The following is a 21,923-nucleotide window of genomic DNA, read 5'->3' on the forward strand; positions in this document are numbered from 1 at the left end:
GTAATTATTCAACCATGGTAAGATTAATTCTGAATTTTGTTCCAACAAATGGGAGAGCATTTTTTATTCTGTCTTGATCACAGATCATTAATATAGCTGATGAATTGTTTGCGCCTTATTGAACATAATGAGCTCTATTTGAAGGAGAGACGCAGTTTGATGTGTTTTAACTTCAGTTAATCAAAGGGTAGTATTTCTCGACAATTGATGTAGCTTGCGAACAATCACGAGTTCTAGCGTTCTCCACGTTTATTTTAAAATAATGAGTTACAAGTGTTTCCACACTCCGAAGCAGGGAACAAAGAGGAAGTCATCATAGATTTGGGGAAAAATACAATGTAATGAGATTCTATCAAATAATCTACAAAACACTCATACGATGGGAAACATATTCCACTTTTTTTTTTGTCAAGTGCTAAGAGATATTGCATTCTTACACTTCATTTTGGATATTTTATTTTTAAGTATCCCATTGCAGCCTAATTCCTTTACTTGCTACATGAGAGGTCTTGCTTTTGATCCTGAATATTAACACTTTGTCCGAAGGGCTGATTTACTGGCCAAGAAAAAGAGGGACTGCATTACCTAGGGCGACTCTGGCTGCAGATGCATCATAGTTGATCCAAAACGACACCCAGGACAGAATTGTAATCAGTGTGGAGGGCATGTAGGTCTGCAAAATGAAGTAACCGATGTTTCTCTTTAGACGAAAACTTAGTGATAGTCGTGGATATGCCCCTGAGAGAGAGAGAGAGAGAGAGAGAGAGAGAGAGAGAGAGAGAGAGAGAGAGATTTGATTAGAATCACCATCTCTCTTTTATAATGCATGGATTATTAGGGAGGAAACTTCTTCACCTGTTGTGAATTCCACCTTCTTGGACACCATCTTGTAGTCGACAATTGAAAATTGGGGAAGCTCAATTTTATTGACCCCAGTTACTGCTCCCTCTCCTCCATTCCAGTAAAATTCGATGTCATCGGTGGTATAGCCATCTGAAGTGAAGAAGCACAGCGCAGTCATAAAAAGCACCGTTGGGCTATTCTGAAGACAGTTGTCCACCCAGAGGAAAGATCCAGAGCACATTAAGGCCAAAAAATCATTTTGACCTTTGACCGGAGATAGATGTCATATGGATGCCATTTCTATGGGTTAGGAGTGGCTACACTGAGGACGAGATGCATCTGGCTTTAGCGAGCATAAGCTCCCAAGCCCTTTGCCACCCTGAACCACGGCTACAAATTTGTTTTTATTGTATCTACAGATGGGTGCTTTTCTCTTCAAGCAAGGGGTGGCTGCATTTCAGGGCTCTGGAAGTGGGTTTGGATTGTGTGTTATCTAAGAACAAAAACAGAATCAAATGATAAGCACGGTTATTAAAAGGAGAGCCTTAGGGATAATGAAATAGAATATAGCAAAAGATTCAAATCTTTAATAAATGATCCAGGCATTTACAAAGAAACATGTTCTGTTTAGAAAAGTAACTCGGCTTGGATCCTTCCATAATAGCTACTACTACTACTGTTATACATAACACACAGGTAAAATCTTAGGAATTATTTACATTCTTGATTATACTAGGTGCTTTATGAATTATTGATCTCTTTGGATTTGTAAGGGTGGACTTTGATGTCAACAGAACTCAGAGAAGATTGACGACAGCCCTGGGCTTTGACATGGAAGGTCTTATATTCACGGCCTGTCCTTTTCCTTCTGGTCTGTCCCCATTTGTCAGTGGCTTAGCTGAGTCATGGTGGTGTAGAAGTGTAAATTGTATAACAAGAATAATGCTTGGATATGTTTTAAAATTCTAAAAAATAATCTGGCGCATTTAAAATCAACTTCAACCCAGTTAGACACACAGCTGGTGTTTCCCTTTTTGTTTTATACTCACCTCGAATTTAAAAAAGCATTATTTTTTCTTAGAGTTACTGACACTTGTTTCAAAGATAACCTTATGAACACTTTATAGTATGCATTATGCTGGTCTACTTCTGATTAAAGCAGTTGCATCTTTCCAAGATATTTACAGAGAAAGCTTAAGATTTGGGAGGGGAATTTAGGTGACAAAGAACTGCACCAGTTTACCAGTTCAAGCACGAGGTAAATTTTAGTCTTTGTCTTGGTTCCTCTTTTGTGGGTATGTGTGCCTGAGGAAAAAGCTGTTTTGGTTTTACTCCTTAAAATAATTAAAATTCAAAAACATTTACAAAAATTCTGATCCCTGAATTTATTGAACAATAGCTGTTTTATATTTGATACCCCTAATTTATCGCAACATATTATAATGTATTTAATTTCTCATTAAGCCATCACCCATTAAAACTTTTTTCTTTTCTCCAAGAGTAATATCCATATGAAATAATTCATGTACCATTTATTTACTGTTCTATGTAAACATTGTTTCTAAGAATCTGTTGGGCTACTTGGGAGTAACTGATATATTGGAGATTTATGTTAAACTTGGGTACAAATATATGACACTAATGCTTAACATTGTTTTGAATATCTGACCGGAATCCATGAACAGCTCTACAGAAGATATGTACATAGATAGATGGCTGATGGATATATCCATGTCTATATATATCCATATATATGTATATATGTAATATGTACATGTGATATATATATATGTATATATATGTGTGTGTGTGTGTGTTGGACAGATTAATAGATGTGTGATGGATGGATAGAATAATAGATGGTTTATAGATGACTGGAATAATAAATATGTGATGGGTGGATGGATAAATGGATATACGAGCGATGGATGGATAGATAGGTGATAGGTATTTAAGTGATAGATAGATAGACAGTGATAGACAGAAGGATAGATAGGTGATAGATGGATAGGTTGATTGGTGATGGATAGATAGATGGCTTATGTATGGATGGATAGATATAGGATGGATGGACTGTAGATGGGTGATGAATGGATAGATAGCTGATGGATAATGAGTAGATAGTTTGGTGATTGATGGAGAGATAGACAAATGATGAATGGCTTAATAGATGCACGGTAGATGGATGGAGGAATAGATAGATAAGTGATGGATGGATGGGCAGACATACAGAGAGATGAACAGATAAACACAGAGATAATCTCCACATGCAGGAATATAAAAGCTTCTGGCTTGCTCTAGGCTTGCTAAACTAACGAGGTGATAGATTTCAACCTCCAGCTACTGTTTCAGTTGTCAGAATCTAGGGCAAAAATTCAAGCATGAGTTCGAGTTGTGAGAGTCACAGAGAGTTTTGTAGTTTGGGTTAAGAGAGAAGAAGGAGGAAGTCCCACACCCGCGGATCCCGGCCCGCAGCAGCTCTCTGCTCCCAGACCCGGTGAGAGAGAGACCCAACCGCCTGGTCAGGTGGGCACTCCTGAGGCTGCAGAGCGGAAGAGACCACCAACTCTGCTCACCCCTGCCCACATCCCTGGCCCAAGAGGAAACTGTATAAGGCCTCTGGGCTCCCGTGGGGGAGGGCCCAGGAGCGGCAGGACCCCTGCCTGAGACACCGCCGGAACCTGAAAGAAACAGACCGGATAAACAGTTCTCTGCACCCAAATCCCATGGGAGGGAGAGCTAAACCTTCAGAGAGGCAGACAAGCCTGGGAAACCAGAAGAGACTGCTCCCTGCACACACATCTCGGACGCCAGAGGAAAAAGCCAAAGACCATCTGGAACCCTGGTGCACTGAAGCTCCCGGAAGGGGCGGCACAGGTCTTCCTGGTTGCTGCCGCTGCAGAGAGCCCCTGGGCAGCACCCCACGAGCGAACCTGAGCCTCGGGACCACAGGTAAGACCAAATTTTCTGCTGCAAGAAAGCTGCCTGGTGAACTCAAGACACAGGCCCACAGGAACAGCTGAAGACCTGTAGAGAGGAAAAACTACACGCCCGAAAGCAGAACACTCTGTCCCCATAACTGACTGAAAGAGAGGAAAACAGGTCTACAGCACTCCTGACACACAGGCTTATAGGACAGTCTAGCCACTGTCAGAAATAGCAGAACAAAGTAACACTAGAGATAATCTGATGGCGAGAGGCAAGCGCAGGAACCCAAGCAACAGAAACCAAGACTACATGGCACCATCGGAGCCCAATTCTCCCATCAAAACAAACATGGAATATCCAAACACACCAGAAAAGCAAGATCTATTTTCAAAATCATATTTGATCATGATGCTGGAGGACTTCAAGAAAGACATGAAGAACTCCCTTAGAGAACAAGTAGAAGCCTACAGAGAGGAATCGCAAAAATGCCTGAAAGAATCGCAAAAATCCCTGAAAGAATTCCAGGAAAACATAAATAAACAAGTAGAAGCCCATAGAGAGGAGACACAAAAATCCCTGAAAGAATTCCAGGAAAACATAAATAAACAAGTAGAAGCCCATAGAGAGGAGACACAAAAAACCCTGGAAGAATTCCAGGAAAACACAATCAAACAGTTGAAGGAATTAAAAATGGAAATAGAAGCAATCAAGAAAGAACACATGGAAACAACCCTGGATATAGAAAACCAAAAGAAGAGACAAGGAGCTGTAGATACAAGCTTCACCAACAGAATACAAGAGATGGAAGAGAGAATCTCAGGAGCAGAAGATTCCATAGAAATCATTGACTCAACTGTCAAAGATAATGTAAAGCGGAAAAAGCTACTGGTCCAAAACATACAGGAAATCCAGGACTCAATGAGAAGATCAAACCTAAGGATAATAGGTATAGAAGAGAGTGAAGACTCCAAGCTCAAAGGACCAGTAAACATCTTCAACAAAATCATAGAAGAAAACTTCCCTAACCTAAAAAAAGAGATACCCATAGACATACAAGAAGCCTACAGAACTCCAAATAGATTGGACCAGAAAAGAAACACCTCCCGTCACATAATTGTCAAAACACCAAACGCACAAAATAAAGAAAGAATATTAAAAGCAGTAAGGGAAAAAGGTCAAGTAACATATAAAGGGAGACCTATCAGAATCACACCAGACTTCTTGCCAGAAACTATGAAGGCCAGAAGATCCTGGATTGATGTCATACAGACCCTAAGAGAACACAAATGCCAGCCCAGGTTACTGTATCCAGCAAAACTCTCAATTAACATTGATGGAGAAACCAAGATATTCCATGACAAAACCAAATTTACACAATATCTTTCTACAAATCCAGCACTACAAAGGATAATAAATGGTAAAGCCCAACATAAGGAGGCAAGCTATACCCTAGAAGAAGCAAGAAACTAATCGTCTTGGCAACAAAACAAAGAGAATGAAAGCACACAAACATAACCTCACATCCAAATATGAATATAAAGGGAAGCAATAATCACTATTCCTTAATATCTCTCAATATCAATGGCCTCAACTCCCCAATAAAAAGACATAGATTAACAAACTGGATACGCAACGAGGACCCTGCACTCTGCTGCCTACAGGAAACACACCTCAGAGACAAAGACAGACACTACCTCAGAGTGAAAGGCTGGAAAACAACTTTCCAAGCAAATGGTCAGAAGAAGCAAGCTGGAGTAGCCATTCTAATATCAAATAAAATCAATTTCCAACTAAAAGTCATCAAAAAAGATAAGGAAGGACACTTCATATTCATCAAAGGAAAAATCCACCAAGATGAACTCTGAATCCTAAATATCTATGCCCCAAATACAAGGGCACCTACATACATAAAAGAAACCTTACTAAAGCTCAAAACACACATTGCACCTCACACAATAATAGTGGGAGATTTCAACACACCACTCTCATCAATGGACAGATCATGGAAACAGAAATTAAACAGTGATGTCGACAGACTAAGAGAAGTCATGAGCCAAATGGACTTAACGGATATTTATAGAACATTCTATCCTAAAGCAAAAGGATATACCTTCTTCTCAGCTCCTCATGGTACTTTCTCCAAAACTGACCATATAATTGGTCAAAAAACGGGCCTCAACAGGTACAGAAAGATAGAAATAATTCCATGCGTGCTATCGGACCACCACGGCCTAAAACTGGTCTTCAATAACAATAAGGGAAGAATGCCCACATATACGTGGAAATTGAACAATGCTCTACTCAATGATAACCTGGTCAAGGAAGAAATAAAGAAAGAAATTAAAGACTTTTTAGAATTTAATGAAAATGAAGGTACAACATACCAAAACTTATGAGACACAATGAAAGCTGTGCTAAGAGGAAAACTCATAGCGCTGAGTGCCTGCAGAAAGAAACAGGAAAGAGCATATGTCAGCAGCTTGACAGCACACCTAAAAGCTCTAGAACAAAAAGAAGCAAATACACCCAGGAGGAGTAGAAGGCAGGAAATAATCAAACTCAGAGCTGAAATCAACCAAGTAGAAACAAAAAGGACCATAGAAAGAATCAACAGAACCAAAAGTTGGTTCTTTGAGAAAATCAACAAGATAGATAAACCCTTAGCCAGACTAACGAGAGGACACAGAGAGTGCGTCCAAATTAACAAAATCAGAAATGAAAAGGGAGACATAACTACAGATTCAGAGGAAATTCAAAAAATCATCAGATCTTACTATAAAAACCTATATTCAACAAAATTTGAAAATCTTCAGGAAATGGACAATTTCCTAGACAGATACCAGGTATCGAAGTTAAATCAGGAACAGATAAACCAGTTAAACAACCCCATAACTCCTAAGGAAATAGAAGCAGTCATTAAAGGTCTTCCAACCAAAAAGAGCCCAGGTCCAGACGGGTTTAGTGCAGAATTCTATCAAACCTTCATAGAAGACCTCATACCAATATTATCCAAACTATTCCACAAAATTGAAACAGATGGAGCACTACCGAATTCCTTCTACGAAGCCACAATTATACCTAAACCACTCTTATACCTAAACCACACAAAGACACAACAAAGAAAGAGATCTTCAGACCAATTTCCCTTATGAATATCGACGCAAAAATACTCAATAAAATTCTGGCAAACCGAATTCAAGAGCACATCAAAACAATCATCCACCATGATCAAGTAGCCTTCATCCCAGGCATGCAGGGATGGTTTAATATACGGAAAACCATCAACGTGATCCATTATATAAACAAACTGAAAGAACAGAACCACATGATTATTTCATTAGATGCTGAGAAAGCATTTGACAAAATTCAACACCCCTTCATGATAAAAGTCCTGGAAAGAATAGGAATTCAAGGCCCATACCTAAACATAGTAAAAGCCATATACAGCAAAGCAGTTGCTAACATTAAACTAAATGGAGAGAAACTTGAAGCAATCCCACTAAAATCAGGGACTAGACAAGGCTGCCCACTTTCTCCCTACTTATTCAATATAGTTCTTGAAGTTCTAGCCAGAGCAATCAGACAACAAAAGGAGATCAAGGGGATACAGATCGGAAAAGAAGAGGTCAAAATATCACTATTTGCAGATGACATGATAGTATATTTAAGTGATCCCAAAAGTTCCACCAGAGAACTACTAAAGCTGATAAACAACTTCAGCAAAGTGGCTGGGTATAAAATTAACTCAAATAAATCAGTTGCCTTCCTCTATACAAAAGAGAAACAAGCCGAGAAAGAAATTAGGGAAACGACACCCTTCATAATAGACCCAAATAATATAAAGTACCTCGGTGTGACTTTAACCAAGCAAGTAAAAGATCTGTACAATAAGAACTTCAAGACACTGAGGAAAGAAATTGAAGAAGACCTCAGAAGATGGAAAGATCTCCCATGCTCATGGATTGGCAGGATTAATATAGTAAAAATGGCCATTTTACCAAAAGCAATCTACAGATTCAATGCAATCCCCATCAAAATACCAATCCAATTCTTCAAAGAGTTAGACAGAACAATTTGCAAATTCATCTGGAATAACAAAAAACCCAGGATAGCTAAAGCTATCCTCAACAATAAAAGGACTTCAGGGGGAATCACTATCCCTGAACTCAAGCAGTATTACAGAGCAATAGTGATAAAAACTGCATGGTATTGGTACAGAGACAGACAGATAGACCAATGGAATAGAATTGAAGACCCAGAAATGAACCCACACACCTATGGTCACTTGATTTTTGACAAAGGAGCCAAAACCATCCAATGGAAAAAAGATAGCATTTTCAGCAAATGGTGCTGGTTCAACTGGAGGTCAACATGTAGAAGAATGCAGATCGATCCATGCTTATCACCCTGTACAAAGCTTAAGTCCAAGTGGATCAAGGACCTCCACATCAAACCAGACACACTCAAACTAATAGAAGAAAAACTAGGGAAGCATCTGGAACACACAGGCACTGGAAAAAATTTCCTGAACAAAACACCAATGGCTTATGCTCTAAGATCAAGAATCGACAAATGGGATCTCATAAAACTGCAAAGCTTCTGTAAGGCAAAGGACACTGTGGTTAGGACAAAACGGCAACCAACAGATTGGGAAAAGATCTTTACCAATCCTACATCAGATAGAGGCCTTATATCCAAAATATACAAAGAACTCAAGAATTAGACCGCAGGGAAACTAATAACCCTATTAAAAAATGGGGTTCAGAGCTAAACAAAGAATTCACAGCTGAGGAATGCCGAATGGCTGAGAAACACCTAAAGAAATGTTCAACATCTTTAGTCATAAGGGAAATGCAAATCAAAACAACCCTGAGATTTCACCTCACACCAGTGAGAATGGCTAAGATCAAAAACTCAGGTGACAGCAGATGCTGGCGAGGATGTGGAGAAAGAGGAACACTCCTCCATTGTTGGTGGGATTGCAGACTGGTACAACCATTCTGGAAATCAGTCTGGAGGTTCCTCAGAAAATTGGACATTGAACTGCCTGAGGATCCAGCTATACCTCTCTTGGGCATATACCCAAAAGATGCCTCAACATATAAAAGAGACACGTGCTCCACTATGTTCATCGCAGCCTTATTTATAATAGCCAGAAAATGGAAAGAACCCAGATGCCCTTCAACAGAGGAATGGATACAGAAAATGTGGTACATCTACACAATGGAATATTACTCAGCTATCAAAAACAACGAGTTTATGAAATTCGTAGGCAAATGGTTGGAACTGGAAAATATCATCCTGAGTGAGCTAACCCAATCACAGAAAGACATACATGGTATGCACTCACTGATAAGTGGCTATTAGCCCAAATGCTTGAATTACCCTAGATCCGTAGAACAAACAAAACTCAAGACGGATGATCAAAATGTGAATGCTTCACTCCTTCTTTAAATGAGGAAAAAGAATACCCTTGGCAGGGAATAGAGAGAGGCAAAGATTAAAACAGAGACTGAAGGAACACCCATTCAGAGCCTGCCCCACATGTGGCCCATACATATACAGCCACCCAATTAGACAAGATGGATGAAGCAAAGAAGTGCAGACCGACAGGAGCCCGATGTAGATCGCTCCTGAGAGACACAGCCAGAATACAGCAAATACAGAGGCGAATGCCAGCAGCAAACCACTGAACTGAGAATAGGACCCCTGTTGAAGGAACCAGAGAAAGAACTGGAAGAGCTTGAAGGTGCTCGAGACCCCATATGTACAACAATGCCAAGCAACCAGAGCTTCCAGGGACTAAGCCACTACCTAAAGACTATACATGGACTGACCCTGGACTCTGACCCCATAGGTAGCAATGAATATCCTAGTAAGAGCACCAGTGGAAGGGGAAGCCCTGGGTCCTGCTAAGACTGAACCCCCAGTGAACTAGTCTATGGGGGGAGGGCGGCAATGGGGGGAGGGTTGGGAGGGGAACACCCATAATGAAGGGGAGGGGGAGGGGGATGTTTGCCCGGAAACCTGGAAAGGGAATAACACTCAAAATGTATATAAGAAATACTCAAGTTAATAAAAAATAAAAAAAAAAAGAGAGAGAGAAGAAGGAGTGGGCGAGCCAAACTGGCAGCTCTGTTAGCTCCGACTTCAGCACGACACTAAATAAAACTGGAATGTGACCATCAGCCAAAGCAGACTTTTTTTTTTTTTTTTCGGAGCTGGGGATCGAACCCAGGGCCTTGCGCTTCCTAGGTAAACGCTCTACCACTGAGCTAAATCCCCAGCCCAAAGCAGACTTTAATATTCACTTTTGTTCTCTCCTATGTAATATTCCCTTCCCACAGTCTAGGTGGCCCAGTTAGCCATGGTCTGGGAGCAGTAAGTGGAAAATTCTAAACATAAACATTTCACAAGGCGTGCACATCATTCTTAGCAGTGCTATGAAATCCCATGCTCTCCTGCTCTAGCCCATCCAAGGTGCCAGAGACCTCTTGGTCCAGCGCATCCTTGCTGAACCATTTATGCTTCCTACCCATTTGCTATATGGTAGTCAGTTATCTGATCAACTGCCTAGTACTGCAGGGTCTCGTTCAAGTGACCTTTCTTGACAGTGAGACTATATTCACTTAGGCCGGATTGTAGTTTGTTACAGTTGTCATTGCATATGTTGTACCTGAAGTTGTTTCCATTTTATTGTGCTCATTATTTGTTGTTCTTTGTCTAGTTCATGTCCTAGATACATATGGGAAGGAAAGGCACAGTCTGTATGGGGTTGGCCTATGCAGTGCGTTGGGCCTCTGTCTGCTGGACTTCTTAAACCATACCTCCTTGTGGACAAGGAGAAACCACTGCACTCAACAACTCACGGAGTCAGTGGTTTGGGTCTTTATTTCCAAGCTCATTTCACTTTGTTTAACTAAAACTCATTACTCACAGTGCTGTAGGCACTGAGATAATTACATATGATTTGGGGGAGAAAAGAGAACTCGAACTCTCATTTATATAGATGCTGGAGCTCTCATGGGAGCGATAATGGCAGCTGGATCCAAGCAAAGAATAGAGGCCTTGGAGCACACCATTATTCAAAGGTTACACAAGAACATTTCGCCACAGAGAGAGAACATCAATTTACTCACGCCTAAACAATCTATTTACCAAAGGTTTTCCTTTATGAACCGGTGACTTCACACAGCGTTTCAGTCTTGGCACTCCGATACCAAGGATGTTGTTTCCTAGCAACGACCACAGAGAAGCACTCAGAATTTCCTCTCAGCCCCTGGGGACTTCTTAGTGATGCGGAAAGTACAGATAAAATTAAGTTGATATCAATAGATGAAGATACACAGAGCTAGATGAAGATACCCAGAGCTGGTTCAGTGTGAAAGTGTCTGAATATTAGTATTCTCTGCTGTTTGAAATACTTTATTTTGGATGAATTTTCTGCTCTGCAAATAAAAATTACTCTTCTCTGTGCCTCAGTAGGACTATAAGGATGGTTAGATATTGTTCTTAGATGACGTAGGGACTTAAACTTCCATCTATGAGCAGACAGATGGAAACATTTCTTTTTGAGGAAGGTCTTAGAAGCATAGTAAGATCCGTGATCTTGATGGACTTGGGACAATCCTTAAGATACATTCTTTCAGCATTTGTTGATTAGCTCAAGGCTAGGCAATGATACATACTGTTACATTCTCAATGTGCCAGCGAGGTTCGTGTGTTGGGAATTGTTTTTACCAAAGCAACAGTCTCGGGAGGTCAGAACTTTTGCGGGTGTTTTAACTCAATAAGCAAAAGCAGTTATATTGTTAACAGGATGCTGGCATCCTTGTAAAATACTTGCCCCTACCCGTCTCTCCTGCCCTCTATCTCAGATAGAGAGAGCCCCATTGTGGAGCCCTGGCTGACCTAGAATTTATTATGTTGACCAGGCTGATCTGAAATCCATAGAGCTTCACCTGCCTCTGCTTCTGGAGAGCTGGGGCTGAAGGGTGTTAGTGAAGCATGTGGTCAGACTTCATCTGGCTCTTTTGTTCTTGTGTTCTCACCCTGTGGTGCTTTGTCTTCTCTTTTCCAGTAAGGGGTGGTACAGCAAGAGCATGCTCACCAGCGACTGGGCTTTTGACTTTAGACTACATCAACTAACAGAGCTGTGAACCAGTAACGTTTTGTTGTTTAGAAAACATCCAGTCCACCATCCTCTGTGATAGAAGCACAAAGCACGCATAGGTCTAAGACAGATAATTTCGTTGGTGTGCCTTGGACCAAAAGAACTGGAAGTGATCATGTGATATGAGTTGGTTTGGAGAAGCCTGGGATTCCTGGTTAGCAGTTGGGTGAGAAGCCATTTTGTTTACACACGAGAAACCCAGAGTGGACCTGGCAGTGCAGACTTGAGAACCTTCCTGATTCCCTCAGCATTATTTACACCAGGTGAGAATGCTCCCCATTTCATTCATGATCAGCATGCCAGCCTTTGGAAGTCTTTTCCAAATCCATGATTTCTCCAGATCCATGATATTCTTGGGGCACTATTGTCCATAGGAATCAGAGTTTAGAAATGATCTCAGTTAAATAGAAGGCCTAAGCAACAATCCAGTAAATGTTTGGGGGCTCATCTCGGTTCTGTAGTTCACTCATCCCATAGTTGTCCAGGCACTGGGACAGCTAGTTAGAATTTTATGCAATCATTAGACAATGGGTTCTTTAAAAATTATTTTAGTGTGTGTGTGTGTGTGTGTGTGTGTGTGTGTGTGTGTGTGTGTGATATCATGTGCATGTATATGCATATGTTTGGAAGTCAGTGGTTAACTTTGCATAGTGTTTTTCAGAAGGCGAATCTTAATTTTTTGAGTCAAGGTTCTCATTGGACCTTATAGATTGCTGATTTGACTAGGTTGATTGGCCAACAAGCCGAAGGTTCTACCAGTCTCTACCAATGCTGGGATCACAAGTGTGAATAATCATACTTGGCTTTTTATTTGGGAATGAAATCAGGTCCCCATGCCTGGGCAAAAAAAACAAAAAAACAAAAAACAAAAAACAAAAAACAAAAAAACCCCCCAAAAACCCCCAACATTTTATTGAAAGCACTGAAGGGGTTTGCAACCCATAGGAAGAACAACAATATTAACCATCCAGAACCCCTGCCCCCCAAGAGCTCCCAGGGACTAAACCACCAACTATAGCTTACACATGGAAGGACCATGCCTCCAGCCGCATATGTAGCAGAGGATGCCCTTGTTGGGCATCAGTAGGAGGAGAGGACCCTGGTCCTGTGAAGGCTTGAAGCTCCAGTGCAGGAGAAGCCAGGGCAGGGAGATGGGAGTGGGTGGTTGGGAGGGGAGTGCCCTCATAGAAGCGGGGGGGGGGATAGCGGGGTTCTGGAGGGGAAACTGAAAAGGGGATAACATTTGAAATGTAAATACATACAATATCCAATTCAAAAAACACTTTACTGGCTGAGTCGTCTCTTCATACGTCGTCTGAAAATATGCTTTAATAAGAAGAAAATATATTATCCTGGACATCGTCTGTCATCTGATCCTTTTCCAACCTATGTGTGAGTAGGAAACAATCCCAGTAGTTCTCCTCTGTCCTAGCATCTTTATCTGCAAAGACCTTTCATGCACCCTTCTGTCATTTTCTCCATGTGCTAGTTTTTCCTCGAACCCACGTGCCTTTCTGTCCAATAGTTTCTACTGTGTTTGTTTCAGATCATGTCCACTTAAGGACTATACTTCAGACTTGATATTGTTTGTTTATGTTGTTTTATCCATTTGTTTATTTTTTGTAGTATTGAACCTATAGCCTTGAACATGGTAGGCAAATGTTATACCAGTGACATTATATTAACTGAATTAAGAATCACCTGACATGAAGAAGAACTTACATATAAAAATTATTGAACTCTTACTGGTCTGTTAACATAACATTATTAGTTTTTAAATTATAGGTTTTACTCTTGATCACTGATACAATTCACAGAACTCAAAGAAGGTTAACAAGCAGAAGGGCTCTAGTGAGGATGCTACAATCCCACTTGGGAGGGAGAAGAAAGCAATCGTGGGAGACAGAGGGAGGGAGGGAACTGGGGTGGGAGAGGGGAGGAGGAGGGGAAAAGGGGGACATGATCGAGTATGGGGGCAGGTGGAGGGGACAGGAGAGAAGCTCCGAGGGCCAGCAGAATGAATGAAAATATGCAACCTTGGAGGTGGGAGGTGGGGACCCTCTAGAAAGTACCAGAAACCTGGAGGTGAGAGACATTATGACTCAAAGGACCTTAGATGAAATGCCCAACAGTGAGGAGAGGGAACACCTCTAGTAGAAAGATGGCATCAAGTGTAGGGATGGAGTTGCCATTCCACAGTCAAAAACTCTGACCCCGAATTGTTCCTGTTTAAAAGAACTGCAGGGACAAAAATGGAGAAAAGCCTGAGGAAAGGGAGGTCCAGTGACAGGCCAAACTTGGGATCCATCTCAAGGGGAGGCTCCAAAGCCTGACACTATTAATGATGCTATGGTGCTTACAGACAGGAGTGTAGCATGGCTGTCCTCTGAGAGGCCCAACAAGCAGTTGACTGAGACAGATGCAAATACTTACACTCAATAATTGGACTGAAGTCAGGGACCCCTGTGGATGAATTAGGGAAAGGCTGGAAGAAGCTGAGGAGGAGAGTGACCCCTTAGGAAGACCAGCAGTCTCAACTAACCTGGACCCCTGAGATCTCTCAGACACCAAGTCACCAACCAGGCAGCATATAGTAGCTGGTCTGAGGTCCCTGACACAGTTATGGTCTGGTCCAGCCTCAGTGGGAGAAGACTCACCTAACCCTCTAGAGACTTGAGGCCCCAGGGAGTGGGGAGGCCTGGAGATGGAACATTCTCTTAGAAACAGGGTGGGGAGGACGGGATGAGGAACTGTGGGAGGGTGGACCAGGAGGAGAGTAAAAATAAAGTAATAAAATTATAGGTTTAAATGTATTTTACAATAAGTAATTGAAAACTCTTAAAGGGCTTGTAGAATGTGGACACTGGCTAATGTCTAAATGGCTTGGTTAAAACTTTATCACCAAGGGTTGCCAGTGCAACCAACATTCAAGATTCCCTACCGTTTTTCATTTCTGTGTAATTTCGCCAGTGATAAGAGTTGTGATGTCTTCTTGGGATCTGCTGATCCTGATGATGGCTTATCCTGTCTTGGCTAACCATCATTAACTTCTCAAGATGAAATTGATGACTGCTGTCAATGGGGTTCACTCGTGGCTGGCCTTCATTATCACCTTTCTTGCCTTGTGCCAGTAAAAGTCAACGGTCTATCCTATTGTGCACAACCCATGCCATTGTTGATGTGTTTGATTAGTGAAGATTAGACTTTGTTTTTAATTCTACTTACTTATTTTCTAGCGATTCAGCAGATACTGAATTAGATTTCTCAATAGCTAAGTGGTCCTCCCCTCCCCCACACACTTTGGAGACCAGTGTGGGAGCTAATATTGCTCCATTTAACTTTAGCCAAGTAATTTTCACTCCTTATATTAGTCCATTGAAGCTTTTTCTTTGTTTATTTGGATCTTTTTAGATTCATGTTACCATTAAATTTGGAAAATATGCCATGTATCATAAATTTCACTTGGTTGAGATGTGGACTGGCAGAGACAAGAAGTGAGCCCTTCAACACTCTTCTGGCAAAATCCCTCGAGGCTGACATCAAACTTTAGGTGGCATTTGTGAGTGGCACTATCATTTATTCATTTAATATTTATCTAATCATTTTAGCGACAAGTCTGCTTTTTTCTGTTTATCACATTTTCTGGGCTTGCTGACTTTGAATACTCATCAAATAAGAGCAAATGTGTTTTGACTTTTATTTAGAGAAATGAGGTTGCCTCAATGGATTACTGATTCTGTCTACGGTCTTGTCCAGACTGAACTGATTGCGTCTGCCTACATGGCTGCAGAAGTTAGATTTTTTTTTTACCTTCTGAAAAAAAAAAGATTGAATGATGTCTTTCTTATTATCAACAATAGTCATGTGGTATGAGAACAGGTTTATAATAAAAAAAAAGTCCTTCTGCCAATGTCCAGCTTTAATAAATGCCAGTGGAGCTGTGCTGTTTTCTGTCCTGCAGATGAATATGCTTTATAGAAATTTTTGACAAAAGAGCAGGACCAAGGTTGCTCTGTGGTCAAAATCAGTGGCGAAGTAAAAAACAATTTCACGGAAATGCTAAACCTATTAACAAATGTGTGTCTAGCTGTTTGTTTCCGGAAATATTGTTTTTTTCAAAACAAACAGACCCTACCAGCTACATTTGAGTTATATTAACAAAGGACAGGACAGTTTGTATTGGAAAAAAAAAGTTCCCTTGTTCTTCCAAGTGTTTAATGGCATGATAAGACACAGATTCCTTTGCCTTCTGTTTCTGACACCAAGTCCCTAAATTTCTCGGACTTTCACATGTGACAGGAGCATCTTTTGTTCTGACGAGTTGACTCTCACAAGCTAATCAGTAGCCTCAGGATGAGGGCAGGTGGCAAAGACCAAACCTCATTTAGAAACCCGAAATTTTTAGTCTAACACCAAAGGGAAGGTAATGTAGAGTTTGTATTAGTAATCAATGCACCTTTCCTGAAAATCCTACTTGATGCAGTTCACAGAGCTTCTGGGCTGACAAAAACATCAAGGTGCTGGGGGAAGGGGAGCCTGAAGAGGATCCAGGCCCTGAATCCTCACCCTGCCGTACCTTACCATATGCTTCCATCCGACCAGTCATGAGTGGAACCCTTTAGAATTACCGTCTAATCGAGACTGAACGTTTTCTCTGACTTCAATGAACTGCTTTGGTCAACAATCTTGAGGGCGCTTGCCTTTTGGGAACCACAAGGCTGTGCCAGGTTAGATTTGGTGTGGGTGGGCGGGATCCATCCTTGTGACTGGCATCTAAGTAGACGGTAACTTCAGGGAACTGAGCTCCTAAGAATGTGGAGTCTGGGGGTTGGGGATTTAGCTCAGTGGTAGAGCGCTTGCCTAGGAAGCGCAAGGCCCTGGGTTCGGTCCCCAGCTCCGAAAAAAAGAACCAAAAAAAAAAAAAAAAAAAAAAAAAAGCATGTGGAGTCTGATCAACTCTGGGCTGTAGGTGTCTGGATGAATTGAGTTGTTAAATGTCTGGTAGATGTCCAGAGAGTAGGAGGATTGGTTGGTGTGCAGCAAACCTGCACATTCTTAGAAGCATGAGCAAAAACAGTTCACGATTTTCTGCTTGTGTTAACAGTCACAAGCATAACTGAGATAACTGTGGTCCTTTTTTTTTCAAAATAGTCTTTGAACACTATTTAAACATTTAATGGATATTCCAACTTCTTGAGACTTTCTTCTTAAAAATATTGCTTGGGGGAAAGATGTCAATAATTGTGACTGCTGAATCTACTAACTTTTGTTATTGATTTCTGCCACATTTTGGGAACAAATAAACAAAAAAGATTATTTTCATAGTATTCTAACTGTAATAAAGCATGCACTTCTTCAAAAATTTCTGAGTAATTTGTGTTTGAAATTTAGACAACTTTATGTTTAATATTTGTGTCACGAAAGTGGGAGGGCCTTGCCATTAGATGGGGTTGGGCAGTGACTGTAATTGGATGACACCTCTGCCAGTAACTTCTGATCTTGTTAAAATCACAAGGGGGGGACATCAACTCACCCACAAAACTTCACCCAAACTTTGTCTTGCCTACAAAATGCACAGGGATGAAGATAGTGCAGAGATCGAGGGAATGGGCAACCAACTTGTAAAGCATCTTGAAACTGGCCTAACTTGAAAACCATCCCATGTAAGAGACCCAAGCCCTGACACTGTTGATGATACTCTGCTATACTTGCAGATAGGAGCCTACTATAACAATCTGGTGAAAGGCTTCATTCAGTGGATGAAAACAGAGGTAAAGACCCACAGCCAAACATCAGGTGGAGCACACAGAGTCTTGCAGAAGAGTAGGGGATAGAATTGAGCAAGCTGGAGGAGTCAAGGACACCACAAGAAGACCTTCAGCGTCAACTAACCTGGGCCCATGGGGGCCCACAGAGACTAAACTACCAACCAAAGAGCATGCAAAGGCATGCTTACACATTTGTAGTCGATGTGTAGCTTGGTCTCCATGTGGGTTCCCTAACAATTGGGCAGGGGCTGTCTCTGACTCTGTGGACCCCATTGGATCTCTTTACACTAAATAGACAGTCTGGTTGTGTCTCAGTGGGAGAGGATGTGCTTAGTCCTGCTGGGACTGTATGTCTAGGGTGGGAAGGGGAGAGAGCTGAAGGGATTTGTAAGTGTGGGACTGGGAGAAGTGTCAGGGGAGGTGCAATCAGGATGTAAAGTGACTAAATAAGTAAATTAATGAAAAAAATCCCTCTGCACTTGGCAATAGGTGTTTGATTGTTAGAAAAGTCCTTTACAGAATGTCAAATGAGCACTTTTTTTTCTTGACATATGAAAAAGAATTAACCCTGCAAGTAGAGAATTTAAACATGTGTGTCAATATTGAAATGCTGTTTAAGATTATTTTAAAATGTGATTTAAGCATGGGTGTTGTTTAAGAATGCTTGTTCTACCTGGAATTACTAGTTGTATTCAAGTTCCCTATTGCCAAGTTTAGAGAAGAGAGTTACTCTTAATTTTGCGATACACGTAATAGTCCCAATTTAATTTTATTTTTTAAAGCATAAACTATCCTCGAGGGCAAGTGAGACCATGAACCAGTAAAGCAGATGCTAGGGCTGCTGTTCAGTAAACCACCATGTTCAGTTAAGGCTTTGTCAGTGGCAAGTTTGGCCTGAGGCTGTGGATTACTTTTGGGAAAAATTTTGAATTATCTAATTTGCTTCTTTATTGCCACCCGATATGTCATATTGGAAACCATTCATAATTTATTTATATTTTAATTTTAAATAGTGAAAACATTTATGATGATGATGATGATGATGATGATGATGATGATGGGGGCTATTGAATTTTGTTTTATTTCGAGTCTCTTTTCTTTCATTTTAAAAGATGTGCATGTAAGGTAACTTTCCACCAAGAAACTCTTGTGATAAAAATTATTTTTTGAAAGCACATTAAAATCTAAAAACATTCATAACTATTTATTTAAATCAGTTATAGTAAAAAGTCTATAGTGTGTTGTTATGAGAAAAGAAATAAAAAATTGTCTGTGTATGTACGTGCGTATCTCACTATGACTTGTTAGTCAGACTTAGTTAGTTTTGTTCTGTCAGGATAAAGTGTCTTGACATCTTAGAGGAGAAGGGTCTGTGTTTTAGCTTTCACATAGACAGCCGTGGTACGGGAGGAATGACAGCAGGAGCAGGGGGCTGACTGGTCACACTGCATTGGCTGGTCCCTAGCGGACAGGACAGGAAGTGGAGGCAGGGTATAAACGTCAAAACCCTCCCACCCATCCACCTCCTAAAGGATCACGGATGCAGCACGACTTCCTCAACCTTATCAATGATTTTAACGTGGAACATTTCTCCACAGGAGAAGACTTTAGATCTTTTTCTTTAACTAAAATGTAATATCATGAACAACAGCAACAACGAATGCAGTAAGCCATTTGTCAGACTCTTCAAAATTCAGAATTAAAGAGAATAGTAATCAGATTTCCCAAAGGAGCCGATTTCAAGTGGCAAGATAATGACGTTCCCTCTTCTTTAAGCTTTGCACAGAAGTGACCTGAATTACCAGCGCAAATCACTCCTTTTCTCCCTTCTGCTCTCCCTGTCTTACATGGAAAGGAAAGACCTTTGAAATGAGCAATGCTCTTTTGTTCTTCTTTATGTTTGCTCCAACACATTGGTGGGCCAGCTTTTAAAAGACATGAGACCACAGAGGATCTCATGAGAGATCCCCAGAAACCCCCCAATTGGCACAGGTTATTGCCATTGATTGTGGTAGCTTTTCAGAACCATATGGTAAGATGCTATTGCTGAAGACACCCCACATTTTTGAATGTGGGACACAGAGAAAATATGGTGGAACTGAGCTGCCTATGTCCTCCTTGGTGTCTAGCATTTCACAATTTCACAGTAGAAATTGCTATGTGGTAACTCGACAGAGAAAAGTCATTGGTCTTATCCCCTTACAGACCTTGAATTCTACAATGTCAACTTTCCAAACAAGATGGGCTCACTGTTAATAGTGGAATGACTACTATGGGACTAGCCAAGTGCATTCTGATGGGTTCTGACCGCAAGAGGGAGTTAACAGCAGTGTACTGTCCGCCCGCAGCTGTAGAAATCATAGGCTGTACACAGGGTGAATCTACTGCTTCTGTTTTGATAATTGAATGACTTGTCAAACTGTCTTCTGGGTATTTATGTTTATATCCATAGACAGATGCTTTCCTCAACCTTGGTCACGGACGCCTCTTTTTGGAGGAAAATTGCTGTTAATGCAGAGACCATGCTTGGTCAAATACCTTAAGTGGCTATGGAGGACTCTTCCTTCAAATGGACGTTCACATTATCCTTCCCAAAGCCCAGGGAACACCAGCAAAGAGGGACTGGAAAGAATGAAGGTGGATTCAGATGATGTCACATTTCTGAGAATGATGTGGCTGTCACACTTATGAACTCACAACAGATACAGTTGTTTGCACGGGACCACACAATACCAGGCCTTCCAACATGTAATCGTGAATGGCAGTGAGTGCTTATGGGGCCAAGCCCCTCTGTGGGGGAAGAGTTGGCAGTTGATGGCTGCTGGAGGTGAGGAGAGAATCGTTAACCTCATTGATGTTGCTACTGAAGAGTTGCCCATGGTCCAGTGGAGAGCTTCATGTCAAAGCCCACACCAGTGGCCCTGGTTAAACTCAGCAGGCCACAAAGTGATAGCAAAACCAAAAGCAATCTGATCTGCTAGTCTGGGGGTGATTAAGTAGGAAGAGAGGGTTATGAGTGGGGGTTGGAAGGGCACTAGAGAGGATGGGATGCTGTAACCATAACCAAAATGTACCATATGTTAAAAAAAGTCAAAACTTAGTGGGGAGCAGCAGTAAAGAACGTGTGCAGAGGCAGTTAAAGCACCTTTCTGTGGATGTCAAGATGATGGGAGATGGAAACGTGCTTCAAAACTTTAGTGTGTCCAGTGAGAATGGTTAAGATCAAAAACTCAGATGACAGCAGATGCTGGCGAGGATGCAGAGAAAGAGGAACACTCCTCCATTGTTGGTGGGGTTGCAGACTGGTACAACCATTCTGGAAATCAGTCTGGAGGTTCCTCAGAAAATTGGACATTGAACTGCCTGAGGACCCAGCTATACCTCTCTTGGGCATATACCAAGAAAATGTGGTACATCTACACAATGGAATATTACTCAACTATCAAAAACAATGACTTTATGAAATTCGTAGGCAAATGGTCGGAACTGGAAAATATCATCCTGAGTGAGGTAACCCAATCACAGAAAAACACACATGGTATGCACTCATTGATAAGTGGCTATTAGCCCAAATGCTTGAATTACCCTAGATGCCTAGAACAAATGAAACTCAAGACAGATGATCAAAATGTGAATGCTTCACTCCTTCTTTAAAAGGGGAACAAGAATACCCTTGGCAGTGAATAGAGAGGCAAAGATTAAAACAGAAACAGAAGGAACACCCATTCAGAGCCTGCCCCACATGTGGCCCATGCATATACAGCCATCCAATTAGACAAGATGGATGAAGCAAAGAAGTGCAGGCCGACAGGAGCCGGATGTAGATCTCTCCCCAGAGACACAGCCAGAATACAGCAAACACAGAGGCGTATGCCAGCAGCAAACCACTGAATTGAGAATAGGACCCCCGTTGAAGGAATCAGAGAAAGAACTGGAAGAGCTTGAAGGGGCTCGAGACCCCATATGTACAACAATGCCAAGCAACCAGAGCTTCCAGGGACTAAGCCACTACCTAAAGACTATACATGGACTGACCCTCGACCTGACCTCATAGGTAGCAATGAAAATCCTAGTAAGAGCACCAGTGGAAGGGGAAGCCCTGGGTCCTGCTAAGACTGAACCCCCAGTGAACTAGACTGTTGGGAGGAGGGCGGCAATGGGGGGAGGGTTGGGAGGGGAACACCCATAAGGAAGGGGAGGGGGAGGGGGAT

The 21,923-nt window shown here is 41.5% G+C and overlaps 1 protein-coding gene across 1 annotated transcript in view; it reads right to left on the bottom strand.

Moving 5' to 3' along the window:
- The window catches only part of Gabrb1 (gamma-aminobutyric acid type A receptor subunit beta1), a 483,582-nt gene that overhangs the window by 21,381 nt on the left and 440,278 nt on the right, over positions 1 to 21,923 (bottom strand). Inside the window, exons 6-7 of the mRNA NM_012956.2 lie at positions 856 to 993; positions 586 to 738 (exon numbers count right to left, since the gene is read on the bottom strand). Coding sequence (NP_037088.1) covers positions 586 to 738; positions 856 to 993 — 291 coding nt within the window. The remainder of the gene's footprint in view (positions 1 to 585; positions 739 to 855; positions 994 to 21,923) is intronic.

This window comes from Rattus norvegicus, chromosome 14, assembly GCF_036323735.1.
Source record: "Rattus norvegicus strain BN/NHsdMcwi chromosome 14, GRCr8, whole genome shotgun sequence".
NCBI lineage: Eukaryota > Metazoa > Chordata > Mammalia > Rodentia > Muridae > Rattus > Rattus norvegicus.